Here is a 17,566-nt window from a genome sequence, read left to right on the forward strand (position 1 = left end):
TCCATGTAAAAACAAGTCCACCAAGTAAGGAGTTCAGGGAAAATGTTTATCTCAAGCCTGGGTCACAATCAAAGGAAAAGTCATAAGACACATGAACTGTTCATTCTGTACAAATCAGACCGGATTTGTAAGTCATGCAGCATTCATTTCTGTAACACCTTCACACAAAGACATTACTTATGAGGCCATTTTTCTCATATTCCGCATTGCCTCCCAGTTTATCTCTCTGGAAGCATGGCTACCGAGCACAGGTGTGGGAATCAGGCTAGGATGGTCAAAAGGTCACTTCCTGTTCAGACACAGGAACCACTAGGAAATCACTGAATTGTGTCTGCTGTTTTTTTTTCCTGCTTATCAGGCAGGAACAAGCCATTCTGGAGCTGTCTGCATGGCTTGAATTTCATTAGCCTTCTCGCAGAGCAGATTAAACCTTGACCAGACTGCCTCTTGGTTTCAAATCGGACGTACACATTCGGAAAAGAAACAGAACGAAAGATCCCTCCCACGACAGTTGATTGACAAGGCCGTCTTACCTTAGACCCGCCCTGAGTGAGCTGTCATCAGTCCGCCATTGTGTTGATAATGTGCTAGTTAGCCAGTTTCGCGGCTGAACTTTACAGTCTGCTCGTCACCCCATGGAAAAGAGGGGTGGGGTGAGCAGAGCTCATTGGCATTTAAAGCAACATGGACTATAATGGCTTGCTGAAAACAGAGCGGATTTTGACAGGGTAAAGAAGGTGTACCATTGAGAAATTTTAACCAAAGTATGTTATAGACTTTTCATTAAGACCCTAAAGAATCATATCAACTTGTGGCAAATGGGCATCCGGTGACCCCTTTAAAATAAACAGGCTAAATTAGTTGAGCAAAGAGAAGAGACAAGACAACATGGGAAAAGTAGAGGAGATGAGAAAAAAGAGAGATGAGGAGACAAGACTTTAAAATAGACAAAATGAGAGGTAATGAGGGTGAGACAAGAAAAAAGAAGACTAAAAGAATGATATAAGATGGAAAGACAAGAGGAGACAAGAGTCTCTCTCCACATTTTGTTTCTTTTGTTTTTCTTGTCTTATTCTTATCCTCTCATTTTGTCTATTTTAAAGTATCATCTCATGACGAGACAAAAAAGTGGACATAAAACAAGATAAGACAAACAGAAAAGATGAGAGTAGAGACAAGACAAAACTAGAGAAGATGAGAATGAGACAAAAAGAGAAAAGGAGAGATGGGAGGAGACAATAAGACAAAAATGAGATAATAGGTGAGACGAAATGAGGAGAGACCACAGAGAAAAACAGGAGACAAGAGGAGACAAGATGTTAAAAGAAGACAATAGAAAAGATGAGAACAAACAGGAACCCGAAGACAAACAGACGAAAATAAAAAAAAGAGAAGAGAGAATACTAAAGAGAACAAAACAAGAAGAGAAAAGATTAAAATAGACCAGTAGGAGAGACAAAGCAAGAGAAATGGTAGAAAAGACAAGATGAGTAGAGATGAGACGAAAGAAGAACATTAGAGAGACAGAGACAAATGGAGGCAAAGTTAAAACAGACAAGATGGGAGGAGAGACGAGACAAAACAACAGGAAAGGAGAGGCGAGAGGAGAAATACAAAATGAGAAGAGATGAGAAAAAAAGGAAAGATGAGATGAGACAAAATAAGACAAGACAAGAATGAGATACAGTAAGAGACGAGATTAAAATAAAGAGACAAAATGAGAGGAGACACCAGAGGAGAACAGATAAGACAAAAAGAAACTGCTAAAATGAGAAAAGATAGAAAACAAAATGAGGAAAGGAGAGAAGATGAGACTTTAAGATAAACAGATTAATAAAACTGATCCAGACTGTGAGTGTATTACCTCTGTGAAGCTTGATGTTCTCCACCGCTGGCAGTGTGTTCCTCCTGGGGATGACGGACACTGTGGAGACCTCTCCGTTTTGAGCCCCCACGGACAGCGGGCTGCCCCACCGTGTCTCTGAGCCCTGGCTGGGTTTGGGAGGTCTGGGAGGAGGTGCATTTGTGGAGTCAGAACTGGATGGCATCAGGGCATTGTGGTTCTTATCAAACGTGCGGGGGATCTGGTAGACGGAGCCAGGAATGGTGGGTAAATCATAGTTATCGAGGGCCCGCTGCTCATTGGTTTGGGGGGTTGCTAGAGTGTTATTGGGGGTCTTATAGGTGTAGACATCATCTGAGTCGAGCTCTGATGCCCCTTCAGAGCTGTAACCCCTGGGCAGAACATAGCAAGCATCACGCGAGTCGGTCCGCGAAGGGGGCTGCTGATTTTTGCCGGGTTTGGGAAGGCTGTAGAAACCGTGAAGCTGGGCGCCCATGCCATTCAGACAGTGAGAAAAACCATGAGTGAGTCTCTGAACCGCCGAGTCACTGCCCACCAGAAGACTGCTGCGTGAGGCCTGCGAGAAACTGGCACTCCTTGAGGACCAAAATGACATCGGTTAGTTATTTATGATGAACAGTCAAACATTAGTTTATGATCACTTATTTTCTCACACAGCCATTATTTAAAGAAATAAATAATCTAATCTACGACAGCCTAACTATTTTAGCCTTTGTTATAAATAATACTAATCAGTCATGCAAATGTTGACACGGCAAACTATATTTACGACATTGAACTGACCGCAGGTCAAATCTTTTAATATCTTTTAACCACAATATAACGTGTCAAAATCTCATAAATTCATTAAAAATTGAATTAAAAAAAATAATGTCTTTGAGGTCACATGACCTCATTATGTTTATATGTTGCATGCAGTTTTGTGTTGCAGGGTTGTTTTTGTTTTTGCATGGTCTTAAACGGATAGTTCACCTAAAAATGAAAATTCTGTTATCATTTACTAATGGTGCCCCAAAACACCCTGGTTACAAACTTTCTTCAAAATATCTTCCTTTGTGTTCGGCAGAATGAAGAAATTCATACAGGTTTGGAACTACTTGAGGGTAAGTAAATGATGACAGAATTTAAATTTCTGGGTGAACTATCCCTTTAAATTTACTTACAACTCACACTAGAAATGGAAGGTCAATTCGAATGCATTGCATTGTGGTATACAGTATTGCATCCAGTGTGCTCTGTATAGTGCACATTATGGCAAATCCAATGCAGCACAAATGTGCACATTATTCATACTCTATCCTAAATAAAAAAGTAAGTATAGAATTCTAATTTGCTAGCCAAGGGATCTTAAAAATAAATTCTTTTTTATATAATTTATATATTATTTTGATTTGTATTAATATTTGAAAAACTTTTATTTGTATTTTTTGTCTTGCACTGTAATTTTAGTTTTAGTAATTATGTTTTTGCCTTTTTTCAGATATATATTCAGCTCATTTCAATTTTAGTAATTTTATTTCAAATTTTTTAACTAGTTACCATTTTTTTTTAATGAAATTATTTTAGGTTTTCATTCAATATTTATATTTTATTTAATTAACAAACATTATTTTTAATAGATTTAGTAATCAATAGCTACACTGGATATAAGTACACACAAAAAACAAAACCGTATTTGTGTAATGTTTAGATTTAACCAATAGAGGCAGTAGAGTTCTCTGACGCACTGTGTCTGGCTTACAGAGGGTGTTTTTATGTCTGCTGCATTGTTAGTGCATGATGATGTATGACGGAGAGTGTTTATGACACTCTATATTGGGTAGTGATGATGAATATCATGGGCATTCCCCCAGTAAAACTGGCATGCCTGGTACACATGGGATAAAACAGAGTTTGTTTACTTTCTGCAGGTTTTAAGTCAAATGATTGTGTGAAGAGACTTAGTTTGGGGGATGAAATAAATGGTAGGCATAGTAAACCTTTGATGGCTTGATTATCCAGAGGCATTAAAACACAATTCTGTTTCGTTTGGAATTATTTCACCAGGATTATAATCAAAGGAAGTGAATCAGGGTGAAATGACTGATGAGCACATCCTGTAAGTGAATCCTTCTGCAAACACTACAATACGTCACCGCCTGCTCCTGAATTTGTACGAAGGTCTCATAGGTGTTTGTTTAAAGCAAAACACTTTCGCTTATGACCTAATAACATCAATCCTAACCCTGCAAAGATGATCTCATATCCTAGTGACAGATGACGAGAATTAAAAATGTCTATGAGGGCCATATTTTACCCCAAATCCAAATGTTTTTTTGCTAAGAATGCTTTGCATATTATATATAATTTCCTTACCGAAATGTGGGAAATTACAATAATTCAGAAACCAAAAAACATTCCCATTACCGTAATCCAGCAATAATAAAAATCCTGTCTTAAAAACGATCAGTTTGCTATGAAAGGCAATACAACAATGTATACTTTACCGTTTATAATATAAAAATATTCATAATTTATTGAAATATATAATTATTTACTGAAATAAACATAATATTAATAATAAACAGCCAGCAGGCTACTGACAGTTGAGGAATCCATAGGGGTGTTTAGCTGCCATAAAAATAATGCTGCAATGTAAAAAATAAGTTAAAGGATCAGTCATTTATTGACCGTTTTTGTGAGATTTGTGCGCATTTAACACACACAGTATTGTGTCTTTTATACAAACACCCCCAAAGCATCAGCTTCCGATCCACTGACATCAGCAACTATTTTCTATCATAATGGTTTATCAATATCCAGCATAATTTTCATTACATGATTTTTGATTTATGCTCAGTTCTCTAGAGATCATATATCAGTACATGACAGCTCTTTATATGAAGGATGATTCGTGTCTGGATGCAGGTATATTAAATAAAGAAGGCACTCTGTATGGATGAATGTGTGTGTGGAAGAATGAGTGGACGAATGTGAGATGGTCGAGGAGGCTTGACAGGAGCATCTCTGAATCATTGGAAATTTGAGTATTTTTAACAACTACCATTATATATTTATCCAATATTCTGTTGCTTTTGGGGAAATCACACCACATGACATTTTACAACCTAAACTAAAATTGCCTATCCTAAAAAGGTAAAATGATCTGATACTTTATATGAGACTTATTCACCTTCTGCTTTTTTCTACATGTTGCACCACTTGAAATAAAGTGCCTCCAGCACTGAAGACAATATCTAGTTAGTTTTTTTCGGTCTGTAAGCTATAAAGGGTGTAATATGAGCACATCTCCAGAGAATATGGTTCTTACCGTGCACTCTCACTCTTGCGGCTCATGCACTGATGGAGGAAGAGGTAGTCCTGAGGAGCACTATTAGACAGAGAACTATGGGAGTGGCGTACAGGTATGTCGAATGTGAAAAGCATTGGCTGGCTGGAGTGGGCGGGAACAGACGTTTTACGTTCACCAATCAGCGGAGCCAGAGAGCCACCCAGATCATTAGCCAAGGAGCGGGAAATGTGGGTGGTTGACGATCTCTCATCTATAAGAAGAAACAAGAAAAACAAACCTTTAGGAATTTGAGATACACAACCAACGGAATTTAGACAAGCAGTTTTGCTTTCATTTTAGTGCACAATGAGTTACCTCGTAACCCTTGGGCAAACACTCAACATTGTCCCAAAAGCAGCAGGACATTAATCATCTGAACGTGAGAAGTTCACCATATTTGATTTATTGACCCCAAGCAACATGCTGCTTTTTTGGATCTATAAAGTTCAATAATATAAGCCACGTTTCGCCCATTTTCCCGCAGTGATCAATGAAGTCAAGAAAAAAGTCAATTGAGGGTTTTGGCTAGTAATATGCATGTATGCATTCCTAAATTCGGTCAAAATAGATGTCGCATCTGTCTTCAGGAGGAGTGGAACCACTGAATCTGCATTCATAGAGGACTGCAAGAATTATTATTCTGAGGCTGCAAGTCAAGCCACTTGATTGGTATCTGTTTTTCTAAGTCATCGCAGCGCTATGTGAACATCATGGCCTTTGCTTTGGGCTGTTTCTCTGTGACATCCCTGACTTGTACTGTATGGGTTCGCCAAAGAAAAATCTCAGGCCTCTGAACTTAAAATAGACCAGGCGGTGAGCCAAAACCAGGAAGTGCATATGACCCTCCTCCTACAACCACTCCAATCTGCCCCTGAGAAGGGCAGAGAGTAAGAGGGGAAAGAGAAAGACACACAGGCAAAGAATGAGAGACAGAATGAGGAGGCAGAGTGGGCGGAAAAGCAGGTCTACTGCACTTGCACTGTAATACTGCATTCTTGCAGAAATGAGGAGCAAAGCTTCTATCCACACATCCTGGGAATTGTTGCACACATTACACACTGAACTTTAACTATTGTGCTCTGTTCTAAAACTAAGCATGTTGCCTACTGCTCACAAAGGCAGCATTCTAACATGAGCGATTTGGAATTTTCTACATAGGCAGCAACACGGCTAACATGCATCATGCAAATAAATATCACTCAAAGTACATGAGAGACTCAACTAACACATGGCTAATTTTTTAATTATCATGTCGCTAAGCTAATGTGACACTATTAAGCACAAGAATAACAGCGCACACAAATATTGAAATCCAAAAGTTTGATGTTACCATGTTGCTAAGTTAACATGATAGCCTTATAGGCTGAAAAAATACATACCACAGACAAATACCCATTATTTCTGTAGCACTTTATACAGATTGTCGAAGCATCTTTGAGTGAGAAACATGAACATCACAGAATCAGTTTTGGAGAGGATTGGCAGTGAAGTGATGCAACTAACGCTGGGAGGTCGTGTGACAGTACATCTGAATATAATTAATACTACCCATATTTATATTATATACAATGTACTTTTTAATGGTCAGGAAAGTAAGTTCAAATTCAAATGTTGTAGCTACTCAGACAGTATGTGATGGATTCACTTCAAAAGTTTGACATTACCATTTTGCCAATTAAGTTAACATGATATTCTAAAAGTACAAACATACACAGCACAGACAATATTGAGTTCCAAGAGTTTACCGTTAACATGTTGCTAAGTTAATGTGATACTCTAATAAGCTCAAAAATAAATAGCACATGCAAATATTGAAATCCAAGTGTTTGCCAGTAGCATGTTGCTAAGCTAACACGATACATATAAGCTCAAATAATACACAGAACACAAAGACATGTTAACGTTCAACTTTGGAACTCAATACTATGTTGTTTTTGTGCTTAGAATATTTACAGTAAGTTAATGCGATTTCCTAATAAGCACAAAAACTACACAAATACTGACAAATACACAAATGTTGAACTGCTAATTAATTTCACGTCTGTCTAGATTTTTGTTCATGTTTTGTCTTTTCAGTTCAGGTCTATCTAGTCTTGTTTTTATGTCATGTATTTTAGTTTCAATCATGTCAATTTCCTGTTTCAAGTCATTTGACTTCCTGTTCCTATTTGTTTCTCATGTCATGTTTCAGTGGTTTGTTGTCTTATCTAATAGTTATCTTCTCTCATTGGTTCATGTCTATTCACAGGGGATTAGTAATATCACACGGGGACTCGTGTGATTTAGAATTCACATCTGAATTTTCCGTGGCTATGTGGCGCATATAGCGATATGACCCAGCATCCAAAATACTATCAAAACTCTCCAACCCCACTCTTTGCAAAAGATGCATAAAAAGGCGCACAGAAAACAAAAACCTTGAAAAAAATGATATACAACCAACCCCAAGCCCAAATCCTGGCCAAAACACAGAGATGCCGATTTGCATGGGACTAATATTATCACAGGATCGGGGGGTTTGGTGAAATATGGTAGGTCCTTTGCAGGGGAATTTTCACTTTACAAATTACAGACATGGCCGATTCACACGGGATTAAGATCAACCTCCACAATTATTACACATGACTAGAGGTCACCAGGTAATACTCATCCTGTGCGAATAGGGCTATAGTTTTCAATGAGAAATGGCTCTGCATAGACAAAACAGTGTATAACATCAAAATACCGCAAGAGCGATTAGAGAGCAGACAGCTCCGAAACGCTCTAGCGGTACTTTGATGTAAAACACAGATCGGTCTGCACAGCGGCGCTTCAGGCTGAACACACCTTTATATTTAAGCCCTGCCATGGTACTTTGTTGTGCATTAAGGTACTTTATACTGATCTTTATGTTCCACGTCAGGACATTTTTTATTGTCTAGTCAAGCTCATGATTCATGTTGATCTTTTGGTGACGTCTAGGATTAAATTAATAGTTTATTTATGTTTTTGGGTCACCACCTTTGGAAATAAAACTGCACTCAGGTTCGCTACACCATTGTCCTTGTCTGCTTCATGCCAGCAATGTTACAGTTAATGTTATGTATTAACTGTGATATTTTGAGAGACTGAACAGAATACAAGTAGAATACAATTTCTTTCTACACAGTCAAACATGTTCCACTAATTTTGTTGCAGTGCAGTCTTAAGGCAATTTTGATGCCTTACAAACTGTCTACATAGGCAAACTAAGTTGTGAGTTTAATGAACAGACTTAGTAGAGATGTAACAACTCTTCACGGTTCTGGTTTGTCATTGGGGTCTGACTGACTACTGGGCTTGTGCATATAACGTGATAACAGTTCTGTACAGAGAATGGGACTGATTTTGAGTCATAAATAAGGCCTAAATTGCTGCCTGGGGCACAGGGAGAGATGTACAGAGAGAAGATAGCCCTTATTTTTTCCTGTCTTCTGAACAACAGAACACGACCAGGCCAGGCCACAGTGTCAGGGGTCTGCTGTAGGTCTTCAATTAGTCCATTGTTTCTCAGGAGCCCAAAGCTCCCAAGGCTACATGGGGCAGAACTCCTCCAGTTGCTTCAGAGAGCTCTGTATATGAGTCCACTAACCGCCATTTCTGTATTGATTTGGTGAAGAAGTGCACTCTGTGACCCTCCTCTGAGAGCGGGAAAGTGAGACGGGGGAATGAGGTGCTCAGATTGAGATGGTTTGCATCTGTCATGTAATATGGACTAATGCAATGAGGTAAAGGCATTTTAGTGCAGGGAATGGCACACGGCTGTGTTGCGTTTGATTATCTTGAAGCTAATCGCAAATGGAATGACAAGTAATAAGGAGACCCAACCCATGAAAGATCTGTGATGGCTCAGTGACAGAATTAGGATGAGTAATAGGCCTTCTGTTTCACATTGACTCGCCCATGTCAAGGAAATAAGTTGGTTGGTTTATTGGCTTCCGTTTAAAGAAACCGGAAAAAACATCATTTTGGTTCTTAAAGTCGCTATGGAAGTTGTGACAGATCTTTTCTTCTATGACATCAATCATATACAAACAGAAATGTCAATATTAAATGTTTAAATGTTTCTTTAAAATAACATAAAAAAAAAAAAAAATTGTAATTTAAACCTGTAAATAAACAAAAAGTAATATTGAATCAATTAATGAAAATATATTTAATACAATATATAATATAACAAGATTTTGTTTAAAAAAATGCACAAGCACTGAACCCCACTGTTGCCTATATACATCACATTTTGTCTTATTGGGCAATCACAATCTAATACAATTAGTTTGCTGAGTCTCAGGAGTGCAAAATTAGTAGGCCCGGTGTGGAGAGAGGGACAATGCAGCCTTTATCTTGATCTCATTTCCTGTCCATGTTGCCTCACTACAAAAGTCATCCAAGGACAGAGGATAATGCGATATACATTGAATACAAAATTAGGTATGACCCAACGACAACAGTTTATCTCGATGTAGGGGAAAACGGGAAAACACATTCAGCACAGAGATACTTTTAGGTTGAAAATGGAATACTAGTGAATTATTTGAACTGTTTGTGTTGTGTTGTCATTGCAGCATAGTGGTAAAATTTATTAACTTTACACAGAAAAAGGTTAAGACATTTTTCACAATAAAATTATGTTTACCGTATTTTAGTATTTTTAAAATACTATTGTAGTATTTATTAATGTTTCAATTAATATGAATAAACATTTATATTTTCAGTTTTTTTAATTTTATAGTTAATTTGGTTATTCATCTATTGGTTTTTATTATTTTATTTGTTTTAGCAAGACACACAGTGAAGAATTAGCGCTGAAAAGGCATGGACACAGTTATTTTTGTGCCTGACCTTACTGAATATGCATTTGTAGGAGTTTCCCTTTCAGATACAAAATTTATGGGAAGAGAGTATTAAAGTGAATCACGCAATGCGATTTACTAACGTTTGCGCTCATCAAGTTACTGGTATTTGCGCCATTATTTAACGCCCAAAGCAGGCGGTAATTTCCGCTGCTTCTGGTAGATTGCGCTGGTCATTATGGAAATGATCTGGCTGCGTCTGTGTTCTTTAATATGCGCATTGTTAGTAAATCACACGCAGAATTTCCCCTCCCATCATGGCTTTTATGGAATTGCGTTCTAACTCTAATTTGTTTAGTAAATCTGACCCTTAGTGTTTCAACTTAAACAAAAATTTTAAATGTGAATGAATGAGTGAATGATGCATTTATATAGCGCCTTATTGTGTATTGCTGTACACCCAAAGCGCTTTACAATCATGTGGGGGGTCTCTCCTCTACCACCACTAGTGTGCAGCATCCACTTGGATGATGCGACGGAAGCCACAGCACAACGGCGCCAGTGCGCTCACCACACACCAGCTACAGGTGGAGAGCAGAGAGTGAAAGAGCCAATCAAGTGGATGGGGATTATTAGGAGGCCATGATAGACAAGGGCCAGTAGAGGGATTTTGGCCAGGACACCGGGGTTACACCCCTACTCTTTTACGAGAAGTGGTAATGTTACCTTTGCAGGTTTTTTGAGTGTCGTTTTTTTCATCTAATTTTTATATTTTATTTTAGCTTTTATTTAAATTACAGAAAATGATTTGTAATTTTAGTTTTTGTTACAGTAGCAATACTGCTTGTGGCTGTACTTTTGAATATTGTGTGAGTATTTTAATGTTTTTGAATTGACCTCATTCACTTCCATTGTAATGCCTCATTGTAACCTACATTTTTGCCAAACAAACAAACAAACAAACAAACAAACAAATACATAAATAATAATAACAAATATATAAATTTAAAAAAGGAACAAGATGATTTTTATTTATTTATTTATTTTATTATGTATTTATTTGTGTATGTGTGTGTGGTAATCAACATTATGCCAGTTCGGTCAATTGAGTTGGTACTAAATATATATAGAATTATATTTGAATTACAGTTTTTGTCTACCAGGCAAAAACTGTAAATCACCCAAAGCAATAGTGCACCTCTCCTAAATGTCCGTCCCATAAACATTGTGCCAAAGCTAAATATTTTCAGTTAGAACAATCACCAAACCCCAAATATGAACAACACAAATGCTGTTGCAATGCATAAAATAGAAAATGGTGCAGTATAGATTTTCCTGTTCCTCGTTAAATGGATTGACTCATACAGTTAGTGAGATTGCTATGATGGGCTCTAACATACTAGAAGGCAGAATAGATAAGCACATATGGGCCATAACGCCACCAGAATTGTTGTTCCCTGATAAGCCGTTCCATTATGCTGAAGAGTAACCCCAAAATGACCAGAGATGCTATTAAGGGCTGACGTCAATCTCATTAAGGAAAATGGATTCTCCCAATTTAAGGAATGCAAATGGTTCCTGGCATGCCATTTGGGATTTGATGTATTGTTGTCTGAGTGTTCATGGGACCCAGGAGACAATAACAGGCTGTCTTGTCTGGCCGTAGGTTGTGGTGGAGAAGTCATAACTGAAGTCAGTTTTCTGGACTCTGCCCTCGACCCCTGAAGGCACTTTTTTTAAAGTAGTGACACGGTTAGGAAAATTGCTTTTCACTTTTAACCAGGCAGGCATAAAAACATGCTCTGGAAGGATAGTGAGCCCGGTCACTCCTTCCAAAAGGCCTTTTATTAATATCACTCCTGGAGTGATAAACTTTGTCTTTTTTGGTTATGGTACCAAAATGTCGGTGGTTGAAGGAGAACAGATTTAGATTTAGTTTTTAGTTTTAACAGATACATTTTTCAAGGTTTTAACAGCTTCCCATTTGTGCTTTTAAATTCTCAAAAATGACCCCCATTCACTTCCATTGTAAGTTCTCAACGTAATATTAAATTGTGCTTTTCCAAACAAGGGAACAGTCATATTTATAGACCAGAATATCATAGCTAAAAACCATCTTTAATTGGTAACATTTATAGTTATTAACTGGTCCAAGTTGGTCCAGATGGTGGATCAGCAGGACTACCATATGGTGAGGCTGGGGTCGAGCTGGTTGACCATCTTGGTCAAGCTGGGTAGGACTGGTTAACCACTTCGGACAAACAACAATCGGCTACCATGTGCCAAAATCCACCTTATGCTAGTATGTTTTTTGGTTTCTATCATGATGTTTAAATTTTTTTTCATAAGGAACATATGGAAGTTATAACAGAAAAATCCACAATAATTTCAAACATATGCTGCAAAAGGAATCTATAGAGAAAACTAGGTAGACAAACTGAGAGAGAGGTCAATATGAGCATCATGTTCCAGTATTAGCCCCCAACCCCCTCTCATGCAGTCTCTGCATCATGTGAGTGCTGCTCTGACCACACAGCCACATCAATTAGACTCAGTAGCTCTGACTGATCAATTGTCGGGACAGCCGTGCTTTGTCAGGCCCAATACATCATCTGGTTTGGGGTGATTTCATTCCTATAGGAGCTGTAGCCTCCAGTCTGTGCTGCATTTCCTGCAGATGTTTTTACGTTAGCAGCATATGCTAAAGCTAAGAGATAAACAGAGTCAGTTAGGAGAGAGCCAAAGTTCACTGCAGACAGACAGTGTTTCATACAGACATGCACAATGTGAATAACCTTAATGGTTTTCCATCCAGAAGCTAACGCTAATATAGCGCTGTGCCATTTTTATTTCAATTTTCTATGAAAATTAGACTTACTAGCCAGTGTATTAAAAAACTCAGCACTATTTGCCTGCCATAATTAACATTGTCATATATAAATGTACACATTTAATAATCTCTACTATAATTTAATCCATAATTTAATAATGACCTCTACACATATATCACAACACAATCATAATTAATTTTATTAATCTTTTATTGCATTTAATTGACTTTTTAAATGCATTTAATCAATAGCATGTGCCATAGCTACTAACACTTTATTTTGATGTGTTTTATTTCATTTTTTTGCTATTATTGTCAAAAAAATTGTCATGCATGCAACGATATCATGTAAAACTTTACGACAGTTTGAATCCTCTATTTCCATTTTTAAATTACTTCTCAAGTCCTTTTTTCATTATATATTGTATGTGTGTGTTTCCATATTACCCAAAATCCTGTCAATCAATCAATAAATAGAACTTGATTTTTAAAAAGCAAAATATAATTACAGTAATAAATTAATTTAAAATTGCATTATATAATTACAGCAATAAATTAATTAATAAATACATTTTCTTTTTGGCTGATATCACCAATCCCTCTTATTGTTTAACCTCTTCACCTCCAACCACTTGGCATGCATTTAACACCTTTTAAGATTCAGTCAATTCCTAATGGACAAAATCAAGTCAGGCCCTACATTTTTCTCATTAAATATTCTGTTACACTCGGGAATGCGTCACATTAGAAAGTAAAATGGGTTGCAAATGCATTTTTACATTGACTTTAAGCTGAACCAAGCAATAATGCACTATTTTAAGTGTCTCATCTTAAACTGAATGCACTTTGGGCCAGGTCTTGATGATCTCATTGTGTTTTCAGCAGTATGCAGTACATCCTAGCAACCCTATGTTACAGACAATATGAGCTATAGTACATTCTTGAAGCAGCGAACTGGAAATTGGAAGCGTTCGTGTCGAGGGAACAGTAGAAACTTTAATCTACAGTGTACTCTATCATCCCTTAAGTATAATCTGGAGTGGGAGAGTTTTGCCTGTTTTGCCATCTTCACACCTGGCATTTCGTCTTCAAATAGAAAAACCAGACTCTCAAGCCCACAATGTTGGCTGAATACTGAATATGATTACTGCGAGTAAGCTTTCGAGCAGATGTTACAGCCTAATGGGACGAGCGTCATCAGAAGAGATGTATTTGTTTTCAGTTGTCATTGTCTGAACTAGCCCTCTTTCATCTCATTTTGTTTGGTCAGGAATCACAAAGGCTTTGTGCTGAGGTGGCGACTTTGGACAGATTTCATTTGAGTTCTCTTTGACGTTTTGGTTCGCCTGCAATACAGCTGAGGGGTAATTAATCAACATGGACAAAATAAAGGAAATAAAAAAAGTACCAAACGTTAGGAAATGATTCCAACGCAAGGCAAGACATCACTATTGAGACGCTTGGCAGCTAAAAAAGGCAACTGTTTATGCGAGAGTATCAACACACAGAGAAGTCCTATGCCACACACAGTGTGTTTTAACTGAACATAAGCTCATGAATGAAAAGGTAAACAGTGCCAAACGTGAGAGCTGATTCTGACATGAAGTGCCTTTAGAGGAAACAGTGTGTACTTGATTACTGTGGGTTGCTTAGTCTCATCTGCTGACATTACAGTCAGCTAGATAACAGTGAAGGTCGAGGTTAAGGAAATGGACATTTCTTTTCTCTTCTGCAACTACTATAAATTTGGTTTACAGTTCAAAGGGTTACTTCACCCAAAAATGAAATGTTCTGTCATCATTTACTCACCATCATGTTGTTCCAAACATGTAAGACTTTCATTCATCTTCGGAACACAAATGAAGATATTTGATAATGAAATCTCAGAGATTTCTGTCACTTCTGTAGCGGTCTATGGATCCATATGAATTAAGTTCTTTAGTCAAAATGTTCACCGTATAAAGCAAACGAGCCTCTTCAGAAAATTTGGACTAAACTTTACGGGAGAAAATGGGGGATGGGATCAGGGCACAACACAGCTGGGATCGAACCTGAATCTCTCACATGAGCACCACAGCTCATGAGTCTGAATCATGTTCACTATACGGTTAGGCCACTACCTTTACCTTACATTCATATGCAGTCACATAAGCAGACACCTGTTAATGAACATACAGTGTGATTTTCAATTTTGTGGTTTTCTTATGAGAGGCCAGGGGTCTCATTCATGGGGAAGGGAATAGCTGGAATTCTTTAGAGCTTGGAGATGTAAATGCCACTATGATTGATAGAGGCTCTCTGCTCTTTCCATTTTCATTTTGACTCACTTTTCATCCACTCCTGGTAACCAAGACAGATTTACATGAAGATCTACGAGCACACCACGCACAGAGCAAAATTACATCCGTCTTTTCATTCGTCTGTGACATAAATGTGATAACTGTGCTATTTCTGAACGGATGATCTCATTGGGCATTAACAGCCAAAGGTAATATCCCTGAGAATGTGGACGCTACTCAAGTCTCAACGAAGACTCTATGATTATACAATGTTCTGTGAAGTAAACACATTCTAGGCTGCATCTCAAATCACATTCTCTCAGAGTAGGTGTTTATTTTAAGTAAATAATTTGCTTCCATTAACAAAATACATTCTGTATAGTATGAATGAAATCTGAAAGTACTACATTTGTCATGTTGTCATTGTCATGTGACCTACCAGCATCAATTGTGCCGCTTCATAACTCTCCCTTAGCCTCACGGGACAGTAAAATGTCCATTAGATGCGCACTTCAGAATATCATGCATGTACTTTTCACTTACTGTTTTATGAATACTGTGAATTTAGTGACACAACTCATTTCAAATACTGTTTATCACCTATACCAGTGGTTCCCAAAATGGGGGGGGGGGGGGGGGGGGGGGCAGAGTTCACAACGGGGTGCGGGAGCAGATATACTTTGAGGTAGGGCTGGGCGATAAAACTATAACTTTAATTATAGTGATATAATTTCCTCAATAAAACAAGTTCGATAAATATTCAATTTAATGTTTATGCAGCAAAAGCGCGCCACACGGACCATATCCGCTCTGCTCAAACAGCGGCGCAGCGCAGATCGAGCTGACTGGAGCAGATGTGTTTACTCACCGATCACTCCGTATAAACCAGTATCAGTCCATATCAGTCAGATATAAACTAGTTTAAATCCAGATAAAACAGCGCTGACAAACACCAGAAAAACACTGTGTGCAACGATACATTCAGAAGGCTTTTCAGTCTACAAATCGCCATCATTTACCAGGGATTTGTGGCATAAATGTGGGGTATTTATATCAAGTGTATTATATTAATGTACGTGTATTAAATGTATTAAAGGAGTAATGTAATGTAATTAAATCTCAAACAGTCAGAAAAATTTAATTTCACCAAAATAATAACAATAATTACACCAGATGTTACTGATTTTGATAATGAACATAAATTTACATCTGCATCCTAACTCAAACTACTACTGTCAACTCAATGTCAAATGTGCATTTCTAAGAGACAAAAAATTATATTATTATTGCATATGAGCGTGTATAAATATAATTTGGGGGGGGGGGGGGGGGGGGGGGGGGGGGGCTCAGATTACTATATGTGTACGTACGCCCATGAAAAAGGTTGGGAACCACTGACCTATACTATACAGTAGGAAAGTATAAAGCCAATGACTTAATTTAATTTAAAGGGGAGGTTGACTGTTTTTTTTCTAGGCTTGATTGTGTTCATGGGCTGCAGTATAACACGTGTTAATGCTTAGTTTTTTTTAAAAACGCATTATTTTTAACATAATTTATCTTTATTCTACACCGCTCTGATAAACGCCCCGATTATTTCCTGGTTTTATGAAGCCCCTCCCTCAGAAATACAAGATGGGCTCTGATTGGTTATCTGGCCCAGTGTGTTGTGATTGGCTAAACCGCCTCTAGTGCGCGTCTAAACGTCCCGTCCCTCAGCTCAGTGGCATGTGCTCCGCTTGTATTGTAAACAATGGCGTCGTCTATATTGCTTATCAACTTGAGCCCGATTGAGACACAGAGGATATTAGAACCTGTGCAAGCACGGCTCTTAATGGTATGTTTTTTGTTTGTTGTTGTCTCATACTTTTATATACGCTGTTATTTGTAAATTCTACTGCTTATGTTAGCTTCTAATATACGGTTTTATCCTGATTAAAGCTTTAATACAGCACAGCAACCGCACGCGCATCCATGTATAATGCTTCTCATTGCTATGTGAACATAAGTGTATAACTGGAACAGTTTGTTGGAGTTGATCTGACGATCTGAATGAGAGAGAGAGAGAGAGAGAGAGAGAGAGAGATGCAGAGTGTGTGCAGAGCAGGGGGATGCGAGGAACAGTATTAAGAACCGCTGTTTTAGAACATATGATTTTGAAACTTGTGAATTCATTAGAATCGTTAGAAGACAGAATTGCGATTCATATATGAATAATTTTTACATGCACCCCTAGTTTTCTCTTCCTCTTCTCTATAGCAGCACAACATGGCTTCGTTGCGTGTTCCCAGGTGCGGGGTTTATCTGGGTTCATGACGTAACGGACCCGGGAAGTAACTCGCTGTAGTCCCTACGTGCCGTTTTTGTAGGCATTAAACTGCCGTAATTTTAAAAGACGATATCTCCGTTTGCATTGAACTTTCAGCACCGCAACTTTTCAGATATTGTTTA

General features: G+C 37.9%; 1 protein-coding gene across 1 annotated transcript in view; it reads right to left on the reverse strand.

Annotated features, from left to right (window-relative positions):
• LOC306850906 (GRB2-associated-binding protein 2-like) overlaps nucleotides 1–17,566 on the reverse strand; it is a 69,346-nt gene that overhangs the window by 11,086 nt on the left and 40,694 nt on the right. The window contains exons 3-4 of the mRNA XM_079386860.1: nucleotides 5,175–5,406; nucleotides 1,865–2,439 (exon numbers count right to left, since the gene is read on the reverse strand). Of these exons, the coding sequence (XP_079242986.1) occupies nucleotides 1,865–2,439; nucleotides 5,175–5,406 (807 nt within the window). The remainder of the gene's footprint in view (nucleotides 1–1,864; nucleotides 2,440–5,174; nucleotides 5,407–17,566) is intronic.

This window comes from Barbus barbus, assembly GCF_936440315.1.
Source record: "Barbus barbus genome assembly, chromosome: 31".
Classification (NCBI taxonomy): domain Eukaryota; kingdom Metazoa; phylum Chordata; class Actinopteri; order Cypriniformes; family Cyprinidae; genus Barbus; species Barbus barbus.